Source organism: Copadichromis virginalis, linkage group LG11 (assembly GCF_057382275.1).
Source record: "Copadichromis virginalis isolate Kocher_CV1m ecotype Utaka linkage group LG11, C_Virginalis_male_GT1.1, whole genome shotgun sequence".
Taxonomy (NCBI): Eukaryota; Metazoa; Chordata; class Actinopteri; order Cichliformes; family Cichlidae; genus Copadichromis; species Copadichromis virginalis.
The window spans coordinates 33,468,197-33,483,560 of NC_140628.1; the positions used below are offsets into that span (position 1 = coordinate 33,468,197).

The 15,364-nt window shown below is 38.5% G+C and overlaps 1 protein-coding gene across 1 annotated transcript; it reads left to right on the forward strand.

Annotated features, from left to right (window-relative positions):
• Positions 1 to 22: 22 nt before the first annotated feature.
• Positions 23 to 14,583, forward strand: tmod4 (tropomodulin 4 (muscle)). The gene is made up of 10 exons (XM_085472121.1): positions 23 to 127; positions 6,122 to 6,298; positions 7,001 to 7,157; positions 7,681 to 7,800; positions 11,788 to 11,880; positions 12,035 to 12,165; positions 12,432 to 12,539; positions 13,017 to 13,160; positions 13,874 to 14,018; positions 14,143 to 14,583. Exons 2-10 carry the CDS (start codon positions 6,197 to 6,199, stop codon positions 14,163 to 14,165), a joined length of 1,023 nt encoding a protein of 340 aa, XP_085328247.1. The 5' UTR covers positions 23 to 127; positions 6,122 to 6,196; the 3' UTR covers positions 14,166 to 14,583.
• The last annotated feature ends 781 nt before the right edge of the window (positions 14,584 to 15,364 follow it).

The window sequence follows — 15,364 nt, forward strand, 5'->3', positions numbered from 1 at the left end:
AGAGGGGTGGGGGGTGGGGAGAGAAATAGGGGGTCGAGAGAGTGAGAGGAGGGAAAAAAGAGAAACAAGTTTCTCTGACAGCAGGCTCTGCCTTGCCCAGGGGCTTCAGCACTGCACTTCTGTGAAGGTAGGTGTGAGGCTGCTCTCTGTGTCTGTTTCAGTGAGTTTTTACTGGCATGTTTTAATGGCATCTCTTTGCCTCTTTGTGGGGCTTTCCTTCATCCACACTCTGTTGTGTCACTATGAGGTGTTTGTAAAATAGGAGAAAGGTGCTAGACAAATGGTATTGTCCAAAAATATGGTGTTTCTGTAAAGTTCTGTGCTTTTGTGGTTGATTTAACTATAAATCAGAAATGAGTTTTTTGGGGTTTTTTCTCCCAGATATAGCATCTAAAAGACATTCACTTAAATGAATCTATCAGTATGGTATTTGTAGGCTGCCCATCACTGTGTAAGTAATTTGTCACCGGGGATTTGGAGATGTTGTCTCAGGAGTCTGCAAAGTTTGGAAACCAGAAAAGGCTAAAGTTTACACGTGGCCTGCTCGTCCTCTCCATTTAACATCCATTAGTGCCTGATGTTTTACTATTATCACCAGGTCAGATTGTCTTTTTGGGATTGAATGGTGTAACTATATTAAAAGCAGGGACCTTTCATTTTATGTAGATGGGACCTTTTGGGTTTTTTGGCTCAGGTACAATGTTAGTGAAAGCCACAGTATGTCTTAAAAATGAATTTCTTCAATGGAACCCCCCAGCAAAGTGGTTCTTAGGGTGCTCAAAATGGTGCTCTGACTTGGTCTCACGGAGCAACCCAAGCTGGGGAGGATTCACACAGCTGTAAGTAGCTGACTTGTGAAGCTAAAATTAAGCTGAAGGGTGATTTGGAATGTTACACTTGGTCGGTAAGACGTGGAGAAGATGGCTCGCTGTTGGTGACAAATCTTCTGAGCTCTCGGTGGCAGAACGAGGCCTTAGCCTGCTCACGAGCAAAAAGAAAAAAAAACTTTTTCTGCTAACGTTACAGAAAATTGGATCTACCAAAAGAGCAAGGGAAACAGTGCAGTACAGTATTTGGAATCCCTTTAAAGTTTATTTATGTTCCAGGAAAGATAATGCACTGACACAGAAGCAGAGTGTAAATCATCTTGGAGCATTTATGAGTGCGTAACCTTTGTCACTGTGAAATCTAGACGCTTGTAATGGTCTTTTACTTGTAAAATGCACTGTAACTCATCCCTGCTGCCTGCTTAAATGCAGTACTTTGACATGTATTCATTAGAACTCCTTGCATTTAAATTAAATATGATAAAAGTTATACGATGATAAAAGTTACCTTATAGTGAGTCATGGTTTTAATGCATTCACAATAAGTGCTTCTATCCTTCAGACCTCTAACAATCGTTGCTCCAAAATGAAGCTGCACCCATTTTTTTCTTCAAATAACTTCACAGAAGTTCAAGCATTGAAATCTCTCAATACTGGAGCTGCTGTAGACAACATAGTTGTGAAAATGCTTGTAGAAACTCAATAGATGGCTTGAGATGGAAGGTTTGTAAGGGCAGGATTTTAACTGTTGCAGACACACACACTGACAGCTGCAGACACCATGGATGAGCAGTTGTTCTTATTCCACTTTTTTCAGGCCTTCTTGGCATATGCCTGGAGACACTACATTGTGCCTGAGCAGTGCACAGTGTAGTGTAGTGTCTGCTAAAACAAGTTTGTGTGATCAAAACAAATTTATGTCACTTGGACCCAAGCGGGCATAGTTGTAGATGCAGAAACTGTAACACTGGCTTAACACTGGTTTAATAGGTGCAGTCATCAAGGGGAGTGGAGACCAGGCGTCTGTTCCTGTTGAGGAAAACTCCGTGTGCTTATCAGTCTTAGCTGAAATTTGCCCTGTGAGCTCAGTTATTCTGACTGACTGGACTTTTGCTCCCTTTGAGCAAGTTATATGAAGTTGGCCTGCATAGGTGTGATCTAATCAAAGGAGAGTGGGGGATACGTCAATAGCGACAGTCTTTGATTTACAGCTAAAATAACATTTAGTTTCTAGTTTTAATTTTTAGGAGGTAGAATTACTTGATGCAAAACAGTTTATACAAATGAGTCAAAGCAATGGGTTAAAAGGGACCTGGATTGAATGCTGCTTACAAAAGCAGTACTTATCTCAAGAGACGGTTTAAGGTTTACGTAAAATGACACAGTCTTATCTGAAACAAAGAATCAAATTTATCTGAATTTGAAAAAAAAAAACTTTTTCAGATCAAAACAGAAAAAATATGACCCATTGGACTTTTGTGATCTCACTAAAGGTTAAAAACAAAACTGTATTTCAATGAAACATCAATAACATGTAGCTGTACATTTATAGCCAGGCTTAGCTGAGATCACGACTCCTATAACTAGAGCAGCTGCAGGTGCAGGACGTGGTTGAGATTTTAAAAAGAACGGTCCAGAGCCAGCTGGCAGCGGCAGGTGACGGTCGTTGCACTGCTCCACACCCACTTTGCTTTCTATCATGCAGAAACCCTGCTGGGACTGCTGGAGACAGATGCACATGCACAAATACACCATCTGTTTCCAATGTGGACAGGGGCTTCCTGGAATGTGTCAAAACACATCATTTGATCAGACTGTTAGTTTACCAGAGTGCTATTTTCTATAGTCTACCAAAGCTGACAGCAAGCAATTCCCTCAAAATTGTAAAGTTTTGACTCTGTTTTGTAGTTTTCATGTCTCAGTGGTAGTTTTGCCTTTTGATACTTTGAAGGTTAGCTTTCTGATTTGTCATTTTCCCCCTGATCTATCTTCCCTTTGTGATTATGTGACCCTTCAAGCCTCTATAAGTTAAGAAAATATGTTCTTCGGCGCTGGCAGGCTGTTGGTATCCAGTTGTCTGAGCCCTCACTCTCAGCTGGTCAGAACAGCCATGTATTTAGCTCATCAATAAGTAAGGCTCAAAGGCTTGACAGCAGGCAAATCACATGAGCTGAGTTTGGCCAGAAACCACTTTAAAAAAAGGGAAAAATGAATGATCTAGTTAGCCTCATTTTTTTTCATGTCACAATGTTTTGGATTTATTACACTGTCTGCTTCAAATGCATGAGTCAGACTAACATAAATATATATGAATAGGTAAAAAATGACATTTATCAGGCATTGCAGATTACATCATTAGTTTTCTTTTGATCATAGAAAAAAGCCCCACAATGCATCTTTAAATTTACCAATTTATTGATTTGATTTGACAGATTACCAGATAGTGTTCTGTGAAAAAAAAGGCATTTTAAAAAAGGAGTTCACTGTAATGACTTTTATTGATCTGAAGTCACATTAAAGCATTTTTGTCTGCATCTGTGACATGATGGTCCAGCAAAAGATGAATGACTCTGTAGCTGACTGATATTTAGTGGGTTTTTTTTATAGCTATGAGTCTACTTTAAAGAGCTGGGGGAGCTTTACTGTCAAGAGACTGGTAAAACCTTTCATCCGTGGTAAAAAGTGAGTCTAAGCAGATTGATGCCTCACCTTGACCTGTAAGCTGCATCTTTTAAATCTCCTCTATCTTCCTCAACACTGGTTTATGCGATCCAGTGTTTGCGTCCCTGGCTTTACACATTAGAGGCACGCAGTGTTGATGAAAATAAAGATATACTTTAGTACATGTTATTTTGTGGGGTACAATATAATTTAATGGCCTATATTTTGTTTAAAAAACTCTGAATTCAGAGTTTTCACACATATGTGTATACACAGTACTCAGTATTACACAGTCACATTATGTGTGGGGACTAGACTTTGCTGTGGGCATGAAAAGAAATCCCCACAATAAAGATTTGAAATTTTATGGGTAGAAACATGGCTTTTGGTTAGGTTAGGTCTGTGAAATTGATGTATGTCATTGTTTTGTCCTGTATGTGTATGCGTATTTGTGTGTTTGTGTGTGTCTGTCTGCCCTTTCTAATAAAATGTAACCTGATCGGTGACTCTAAGAACACAAACAAGCTTTCAGTCTCAGACGTTTTATGAAGAATAGAATAGAATAGAATAGAACAGAACAGAATAGAATAGAATAGAGTAGAATAGAATAGAATGGAATAGAACAGATTAGAATAGAATAGAATAGAATAGAATAGAATGCCCATTAATCGCAAAGTTATTTAGAGCTTCTGGAATAATGCAGAACAGTGCAGTTCAGTTCTATTTCCATGGTAACCAAGTTCCCATGGCGTCGTCAGGGAAACCAACTCATTTGGTTGTGTTGTATCACGACATTATTTTTTACTGATTTTCTAGAGAAACTCTGGTGACACAACAAACTCACAGGGCCTTACAAACAAACACAAGGTGTGCCTTTCCACCTCAGGCCGATGTCCTTATTCAACTTTTCATATCAGAAATTTTGTGTGTTAAATGTTTCAGCTTTTTCATGTGTTTGTGCTTTTGTTTTGAAAAAACAATGATCAAGAAAACAAGTGAAAATCCTAAAAGGGGATGTGGCTCATTTGTATGTTGTAAACCATTGTTATAAATAATTTATATCTTGATACACAGCTTTTATTTTCAATTCATTTAAAAATGGAAATGAGAAACTTGACATCTGCTGCACATATGCAGTCACTAATTTGGACCATCTTGAATGTGTTTCGACAAACTTTGTTTCAGTATAAATGAAAATAAAGAGCAAGGGCTCCCTGAAACACAAAACCCCGCAACCACAATAGAGTTATTTGAGTGCTGGAAAAGTACACTTTTCAGATCACTTTGGATAGTGGAAAGTTACTCTGAATTATGCTGTCCTAATCCATCCTTGAGCACGTGATTATGTTGTCATGCAAAAGAACTGCCTGCTATAAAACACTCGGAGTTATAGATGTGAGTGGTTTCTGACATCACGCTAGCAGACTGCCTGCAAGATACAATATTGTATGACCTGATCTGCAATGGTTTTCGCTCTGTGACCAAGTTGGGAAAAAATTTGGAGTAAAAATGAAAACACTGGCCCTTTAACCTGATAGCTGCATTACTCATACTTTGACCCAGATGTATACATGTTCTGTCACTGTGGTATTTTCATGTTTGGGGAGCCCTGTGGTGTTGTATGTAGACCACACTCTTTGTTATTTGAGGCTGGTGTGAATTAACTGCAACGTTTTAATGTGTCAAAAGCATAACTGTGTCACTGAGTTTTCATCCCTGGGTGCAGATATGTTTCGGGTGGGTCCACAACTGTATCAGCGCGTGTCTGTCAATGATAAATAAGGGATTGCACTTTCCACTCCTCTCTTCTCTCCATTTGACTATTCTTAGTCACTGTGTGGTAAGCTGAGGGTTTAAAGTTACAAAGACCTCATTCTCGCTCTCAGTCTTTCGTTGCTTACACTTCTTCGCGTCACTGACTCTCTTCTGTTAAAACTGCAAAGCATCAGTGGGCTCTTCTGCTGCAGTTTGCTTTAAGGTGAAAATAAAGACTATGCAAGAATGTGATCTGGGGGCTGCTGTAGCATATTTCCACAGACACTGCTTTCCTGAGTATTGCAGATGTATTATTGGAAGCGCATCTATTATTATCATAATAGCATTATTGAAGCACTCTGGACAGGGCAGCTGATAGGAGATCATGATGCTACTTGCCAAGGACAGTGGTTGACAAAATACAAAGAAGGGGACCCCTTGTGGTCCTTGACAGGTTTCCAAGAGGATCCCAGATAAAATAAGAGCTGGGTGGTTTATCATTTACTTATATAGTCAGTAGATCTGCGGATTAAGCTTTCTGACCATGAGCTGTAACATCCTCTGTTAGCATCTGGCTGAGGATTTCAAAAGCCTGTGTTTACACTGCAACATGTTTAATGTAGGCTATAGTAATGCTAAAACAGTACTCAGTCACTCCTTTGTCTTGCATGATTAACAGTCAAAGCTAAGCTTTTTACAATGAAACTGATATTATTGTAAGAGTTTCTAACATAATAAGTGACAGCACAAGATAAGTAAAAGAGGGTTGGAAATAGGACACAGTAAAAGAAGCCAAGGTATGACAGAAAAAAGATTTTAGATAAAAGAGTATAAAGACTGATTGTCCTCTCTTCTTTTCCCCCCTTTTTTACTGGCAGTGCCCTCTTACCCAGGGGTGCGCAGCAGTGTGTATGAGTGTGTGTGTGTATATGTGAGTCACAGCCTCAGGAACCATGTCAGACCCCAGGGACATTGATGAGGATGCCATCCTCAAAGGCCTTAGTGCCGCGGAGCTGGATCAGCTGGAGTATGAGCTGCAGGAGATGGACCCTGAGGTATGAATGATTTGACCTAAAACCTGCTTTTCCAGTGTCATGGGGCTTTAATAGCTGGTTCCTGACATTCACAAGTCTTACCTTTGTGCCGAAAATCTACCCGACATCAGGAGTAGCTTGTTAACCATCAGACATGTGGGAAGTATGTGACATCTAAAGCAAGAACTACATTTTTTGTACCCTTTGTTACTTGTAAATTTTTTACTAGTAGGAGAGTAAAAGCAAATGATGAAGTTTTAAAGCATACCTCTCAGTCAGTAAACTGTAGTGTTGCCATATCAAACATTACCCAATTATAAAGATAAAATAACATGGTTCTACAATGCAGAAAGTGCATGGGTTACAAATTACATTTCATTTTAGTGACTTCTTTCATAAAAGAAATTTTTTTTAATGGGTCTCTCACTTTTCACATTAGATGTAAAAAAAAAAAAAAGCATCCATTTGCAGAAAATGTTCATTTGATGCACTTTCAGTGCAGGGTAGAACATTACCTGCAAGAAGAGTGAGTCTAGACGTTTTATATAATTTTTAGAAGGAAAGTAAGATAACAAGGAAGGAAGACAACAAGGAACCTTCTCAGCTATCTTTTGGGTAATAAATTCTGCTGCTTCTCTGTTCAGATCATTTGATATACCTAAAACTTTCTACTAATTTAGTCTTATTTTCCCATCAACATAATATGATCCGATGTTCTCCCAGAATGCCATGCTGCCGGCTGGCTTTCGGCAACGAGATCAGACAAAGAAGACCCCGACGGGGCCATTTGACCGTGACGCCCTGATGAAGCACCTGGAGAAGCAGGCCATGGAGCACGAGGACAGGGAGGACCTGGTGCCCTTCACCGGTGAAAAGAAAGGTGGGAAAGCAGATTCTTTGTCTGAGGATTTATGTAGGTGTCCTGTTACATAATATGCAGCAAGTCATTTAATTTTGTTTTCAGGCTAAAGTTTGAACATACAGTAAAAATCTATCTAAGCACTTTCAATATCTCCCCTTTCAATTGGGAATAGTTAGTCACTAATATCAAGAATGGAATTTGCAATAAATGGAAACTAGTGATGCGAAAAGCAGATGTTCTTGGGATTCACCACTGAAATTGTGAAGATAAATGAGCACAAAAAAGAGCTGAGAAAGCACCGTGTAGGATTAAGTGAAACCTGAGTTTATTAAAGCTCCATTTGTGATATGTTTTGGGAAAAATCATACAAATAAAGCTTTCATGAGAAGTGAAATTATTAGATAGATAACTTCATTAAGAAATATATATATAAACAAACATCAGATATTTTGTAGTTTTTTTTAACTACCTTTTTTGGCCTTTGCTACCCTTTTGCCTGCCTTTGTCTTCTTATTTATCATCTTTTTCTTTCTGTATCTAGGAAAGCCTTTTGTGGCCAAGAAAGCACCAGAGATCCCCCTGCATGAGCAGGTGATCCTGGAACCAGAGCTAGAGGAGGCCTTGAAAAATGCCACTGATGCAGAGATGTGCGATATTGCAGGTAAGATTTACTATTGCTACTGTTTACTATTACTACTAATTGTTTGGCAGCACTATACTTATGTAGTATATATACTATATACACATTGGTTTTTTACAAGTGCAACTTAGTAAACAGGGCGCTTTTATGACAGGCTTTATCAGGCTGCAGATAATTCCAAAATCTATATTTAGTCTGTATTTCAGGAGCTAAACATCTAACGATCCTACAGGTAATCACAGGTAAAAGGGAACTGCAACTACTACTCTGACCACAAGTTCTTAGAAAAAAAAAACTATGTATCCATCCATCCATCCCCTTATCCAGTGGAGCCTTGCAGGGAAGTTGGAGAGGTTGGGTGCATACTGGACAGGGTGGCAGTTTATCCCAGGATGCACAAAGGACAAAACATAACAGCAATCTCATATTTAAGGAATAGTCCTTTAGTTTGTTCTCTCCCTAATACTGTAATGAGGGGAACCAGTGTTGCCTTCATGAATCACATACATACAATAGGAGACAGATTTCTCAGTCAGATCTGCTCATCGTTTCCAGTGAACAGATCTGACTGAGAAATCAAGGAACAGTGCATGCTCAGCAACTTGTGAAGTAAAGCATACGTTGCTTTATCATTCATTCCAACTGTAATGAGGACCATTAATTTATAAAATGAACATTGTTTTTATTTGATAAGATTTGGAACTAGAGACCGAGACCGTAAACTTGTTAGAGAAATGTTTACTGAGATCACAGGCAAAGGAGCTGGGGTCATTTTCTCATAGACTTCTACATAACCAAACATCTTTTTGAAACCAGAGCCATTGCCCTCTTGTACTTTTGTGAGGGATGAAATGGGTAAAATAAAGTGTTAAATGCGAATATTAGCAACGGTTCTGTCCCAGTAAGCCGTACTAATGAGCCGGCATTCATAACACCAAGACCCCGACTCACCTATGACATGTAAAAATGTCTGTAATTACATCTTTTTTATGTGTGATGTCATCTGTTTGTCCTCATGCAATTTCCCATCAGTCGGTGCTTATTAACCAACAATGACATGCACAGCATACTGTGACCTCAGTGTTTTCATCACAGCGGCTTTGACCCACATAGTTCTATTATACAGATCCATTCTCTTTCTACTGCTAGCTTTATATTGTTTCCCTCAACACTGAGACAGCTCGGTTAATGACATGGCCAAACATGTGACGGGGTCCAATTCCCCACGCTCAGCAACACAAAAATAAATAGGTCTGGCTCCAGGCCACCGAAGGAAGGGTGGAGTGGACATGGGGATGGTGGAGGCAAAGATATTGTATCTGTTTAAAACATACTGTGTTTGCAGATAAAGCCTCAGTTTTCCATGTTTCCAGAAACTTGAAATTAAAAAAAAAGTTCACACTTGTTGGATTGCTTTGTTCTTGAATAATAAAATCATTTAAGAGGTGATTTTGACATTTTTTAATGTACTAATGCATCTTAGGTTAGTAGTAATGGTAAACAGCCAAACTAAAGAAAATGTAGTGACAGTATGACAACTGCAGCTTTGTCAAAGTTAACAGTATCCTGTGCAATGCCCTTTCTGGGTTTCTTAAATGTTAGAGAGAAATCAAAACCCTTACAGCCTTCCTCAGTGAGTTACGTTGCTCATCAGTAATTGGACAAGACCTATTTGGGGGAGCTATTTTACAAATGCAGAAAAAATGAAAACGGAAAACCTTAGATTTTCTAAAATCCTCTACACACCATTAATCCTAAATGCCGGATGGTATTTTAGGCAAAGTCAAACTGAAGCATAAAACATGCTTTATTGAGTGTGAAACCCTGAACAGGCGGTTAGACTCCCCTGATGTGCCAAACAGGCAGGCAGGCAGGCATCCGGAAAGGCATAGTAGGGGAACATGTTTGTCCAGCACCATGAGTCTGACAGAGAGACCGCCGTTTTAAGCTTGGATAGAGTCCAGATGGGGATTAAACCTCGGTTAGCCTCTGTCAGTCTATTGTTGGGGCTTTCTGGCAAACAGACTGAAGGGAGTGAATAGCCTGGCTGGCATGTCCAACAAATCACTTAAGGATTTTGATTTATATAAGACAATAGCAGTTTATTTGAATTGGTTTAAATTGATCTTGTCTTGATTTATTTAGATTTATCTCAGTTTATTTAAAAGAATTCCAGCATTAATTTTTTTTTAGGTTGCTGTTAGTGTATTTAGCCACTTTAGGATGGCATGGGTGTCCATGGCAAATACTCCCCTTAACCGCCACACACACACACACACACACACACACACACACACACACACACACACACACACACACACACACACACACACACACACACACACAAGGACCTTCCCATGGTTAGAAATACTCCGACGTTGAATGAGGAGGTTGGTGGGAAGGTGCTATGCAGGGAGGTGTTGCTGTCACAGCAGTTGGTTTGTCAGAGACTTTGGACCTGGCAGGTTTCGACAAGAGCAAAAAAAAAACACAAAACAACTTGAAGTCTGCCTCCTCCTGGTTGTAAAGAGTAACAGCAATAGAAAAAGAAGCCCCGATTCAACAGCTGTAGAAGGTATTCATTAGTAAATATTTTATATAAGTGTAAGTTCTATTTTTTTGCGTGAGTTCTATTTTTTTTCTAGTTCACATGAATATAATAATGAAGACAACAGTAATTTTATCCAATGATAAACTGCAGAAATTGGGAAAAAAATTATCACAGTATATTGTCACCTAATCTTCAAACTACTAAAACTACCGTGAATATTATGATACTATAATATTACAGTGCATATTAAACACAATAAAATAACACAATACTAACTCCTGCACTAATATGCAGATTGTGAGGTTCTTATTTAATATTTTATTATTTCCAGTTTGGGTTCCTCTTTGCTACATTTCAGCAGTAAATGCTACTTTGACATTACTACTCTAATATGACAGGTATACTTTGTATTTTGAAATGGTCTTTATAGCATTTATGATCAGCTCATATTGCTATACAGTTAAGCTTAGAGGTATAACATGTAAAAGCAGGAGAATATCTTTTTACATCACAATTTTAGCATATGTTAGCAGTTACTGTAAAACAAAAAAGGTATAAATAATTATTTTTAACATCTAACGCTGAACACAATTATTGTGCATCACGTGAATGTCTTGGTTTTATTGTCCTGCAGTGTTATTGTTTTTGTTTTGCTGAGGTGTCAGCTGTTTAAGAAAATCTAAATGCGATACGCCCGTCCTGCACTACCACATCAAACAGCTGACAGACATGGGTCAGCGTATTGCTGATTGTGACCACTGGCAACCTCCATAACAAACCTAAAAACAGGAAAACAAAAAAGCCAGTGAACACTGAACTATAATTTCAACTTAATGCAACAGGAATGATGCAAAGATATAGTTAGTGTTACTTAAGAAAAGCAGTACTTCCTTCACCTTTTCTAAATACTTGCTATTGATGTATTTTTAGGATTAGTTTGACCTGACAAATACTTTAGGTGCCCCTAAACAGATTCTTTTCTTCTTTTAACTTTGTGTTGTCACAAATTAACACTGTCTCAATGTCAGCTATAATAACACTAAGAATTCTAGAGGCCCGCAGCTTGACCCTGAAAGTTGTGTATTGTGCAAGGTATCTTTACTTCCTTGGGGGCCCCTCGAAAGTGTAAGATTAGAAGTCCCCACTGAACTCAGACAACAGTTTCCTTATCTCATCAAACACCTGTGCACACACACATAGACACACACAGGAGATGAAGGAAAAGGAAAAACTAACTGTGGCACTTTAGGTTTTGTCCTCGCCACAGAAACATTTTTTCCTAGCAAAGCAATATTAACAAACTTGCCTTTGGTATATCAGTACAGGGACACAGGACACACCATTAAAACTAGCTAAAAAAATAAGTATAACAGGGGCACAACTCTCTGATTTTATTCAAATAGTATAGATATTTTTATCTGAATGTATTCATGGTGATTGTTTTCCTGTATTTACAGCTATCCTTGGAATGTACACGCTGATGAGTAACAAGCAGTACTACGATGCTCTGGGCACCACAGGCACCATCGCCAACACCGAGGGCATCAACAGTATGTCTGAAAGCCAAAGACATTTATGAGCTATTGCTTATACTCACACAGACAGACGTTAAAATGAAATGCAGACAGACATGTGACAGTACTGTATGTTTTATTGTGTACCGTTTACACTGTAGCCAAAGTTGTGATCATTTATCTCCTTCAGGCGTTGTGAAACCAGATCCTTTCAAGGTCTTCCCTGAAGAACCTCCAAACCCCACCAATGTGGAGGAAACCCTGGAGAGAATTCACAACAATGATAGCAGTCTGACTGAAGTCAACCTTAACAACATCAAGGTCAGCTCATTGGAACGTCACAATTATGAAAAAATTATGCACAGATAAAAAAAAAATGTTTGTCAAAGGGAGCTTGAAGCTGGACTCAGAGTCCTTAAACGCCCAAACAAGATTAATTTCCCATATGACAACAAATATTACACAATCGTTTCAGTGAACCAGCTCATGTCATATGCTATACTGATCCTTGGCTGCAAAACCCGGATCTGCAAGCTTATCAAGTATTCCTTGTTTGCGAACTGAACATCTCCGTATTTTCCTTGCAGGACATTCCCATCCCAACACTAAAAGAGATCTTTGAAGCGATGAAAGGAAACTCTCACGTGGAGTTTCTGAGCATCGCTGCAACCCGAAGCAACGACCCTGTGGCATATGTGAGTAAATTACCCACTGTAATTATCAACTGCTTGCCAATGACAGCAAATTTCCTCAAAGTTTAAATCAATTTTTATGGTATTTATTTCTTTGATATAAAAATCTTAGAAATGTCTTACAGTTTATATCTCGTTCTAGCTACAGATCTGTTTGTTTACTGAATGACTCTTGATTGAGGGTATTAGAGGATATTTATTTGTAGTGTAAAATATCAACTTAAGGTACTGTTGTACCTCTACTGTGTAATATTGTTTCACATAAAAAGAGATTAATTGCAATGACTGAAGTTTTCCTTCAGATTCTATAAAGATCTCCTTTTCTTTGTCACCTGCTCTTCAGATGCACTGTGGTAAACTATAGTTTATATCCGAATGTGTCTGCCACCTGACTATAAAAAATATTTTTAAGTCCTTAAGAGCTTTTAAAATGTGGAAGAAAAATATAGTTTCAATGTGCGTTTCTGTCTGTGTTTCTAGGCATGCGCTGAGATGCTGCAGGAGAACACCAGCTTACAGAGTCTTAACATCGAGTCTAACTTCATCACTGCAGACGGCATGATGGCGATCATCAAAGCAATGGCTAATAACGCCACACTGATGGAGCTCAAGATTGACAACCAGGTTAGAAACAAATTATTGGACATGCTGTGCATCTACAGCTGATAATTTGCAAGCCACTTTGATACTCACCTGTAGAATAATTTAAGCCTGGCACACAAACGTACCATTTGTGTGCAAAACAATGCCAACATCTACAGTTTTACAGACATTAAATTGTAATTTTGTACCAACAAAGTGATTCCAAAAGAGCTATTAACCGAAGACTTGGCATATTTCAGCATGATGTGCAGTGTAATCTAAAAAAAAAGAAAGAAATTAAATTGAAAAACACAATGAAACATGGAATGACCTCCCCAGAGGCTGGACCTGAACATTACTGAAGCAGTGTGGGATCGTCTTGGCAGTGAAGCTTTAAATGTCCTTCAAGAAGCCTGGAGAACTGTTCCTGAAGACTATTTAAAAAAAAATTATAAGTCTGCCTAAAAGAAGAAAAATGGTGGTAACACCAACTATTAATTTTCAAGCTCATTAGAACTGTGCAGACTTTGCCATTTCCATCAATGCATGCATTTCCCATTTTCATGGTAACATATAAAAAAAGACTTATGCACAGCAACCAAAACAAGACATCCTAATTTTTATTGTCCAAGTATGAAATAACTGAGTTAATACTCATACCCAATGACATGCTTTTCTTACTGCTTTCAAATTTAATTCACAATGGAAAAAAGGACTCAGTGCTTGATTGTGTTATCCTTTCATGTATCATATAGCGACAAAAACTTGGAGACTCGGTTGAGATGGAGATTGCCTCCATGTTGGAGAACAACTCCAGTATCCTGAGATTTGGCTACCACTTCACCCAGCAGGGTCCCCGAGCCAGAGCCGCCATGGCCATCACACGAAACAATGACATGAGTAAGAAACCTGAATCCATGGTCAGATAGTCTTGAAATATTCATGTATAATACAAGGAATCATTTAAAGTGTTATTGGATTGTGCAACAGAATATGAAATCGGCATCTTCTCTCTTTTACATAGTTCGTCAGCAAAGATTAAGATGAACACGACAAGGAGTGAGCAGAAGAGCAACCATTAGCCCCTCGAAGCCTGCAAAAACGGATGACTCTTGTGCCAGCTCACTGTGGTGCAGCAGAGCTGAATGAATTCTTCCAAATTAATTCTGGTCACTGTGCCTGGGGGAAACCATGTCTAACATCCATGTTCAACCATTCATTTCATTTACTGCAGCAAGAGTTTTGTAGGTTGCTGAATTTCTCATAAAGGCATGTAGAGATCACAAGCACAACCTGAAGTGTCTTTTTTGTGCTTTTAGTTTATGCGTCACCAACATCAACCCAAACAAATAGTTAACTATTTTCATTCACTAACTCAATGTGGTGCTATATCATATGTGGGAGAGGGGGGAAAAAAATCTGTAAATACTTTAAATAAAAATATATATTCGATTATTTTTTGTAATTGTTTGGTAAGTTTAATTTTATTGTTTCTAATTCTTATTGCACACATAAATATTATACTCAACAAATATTGTTTTAAATGCACCAAGAAAAAAAAAATCATACTTTGGTACATTTAAGCAGACTATCTACAGGTTGTGAGTAATCTGTATTTGAGCCACTGATACTGGATAAACTGCTATTTACAAAAGTGACAGCATTTTCTTTTCAAAATTGTGTCCATCAAATAATTGCCATCTTGTAAACCTGAATCAAGAAATTACTTAAATAAAACCTGACTGACAAAGTGAAGTCGGCTAAAAGATTTAGACTCAAGAACAGAAGAAAAACAAAGTCCTTGACATCTATATGGGAAGGCTTTGGGACTCCAACGAACCACGGTGAGAGCCATTATCCCCAAATGGACCAAACTTAGAACAATGGTGAACCGTACCAGAAATTGCCAACCTACCAAAATGACTCCAAGAGGACATCAAGAACTCATCCTGGAGGTCACGAAGGAATCCAGCATAACATCTAAAGAACCAAAAGCCTCCCTTATGATTGAACAATAACAAAGAGAGTGGGCAAAAATGGTATCCATTGGAGAGTTCCAAAGAGAGAAATCACAGCTGACCAAAAAGAACACAAAGGCTCATCTCATATTTCCCCCCAAAAAACATCTTGATGATCTCCAAGACTTTGGTGAAAATGTTGGGGGACTGATGAGACAAAGCTGAACTTTCTGGAAGGCTTGAGTGGGGTAAATCTGGCACAAAGCTAACAGCATTTCATAAAAAACA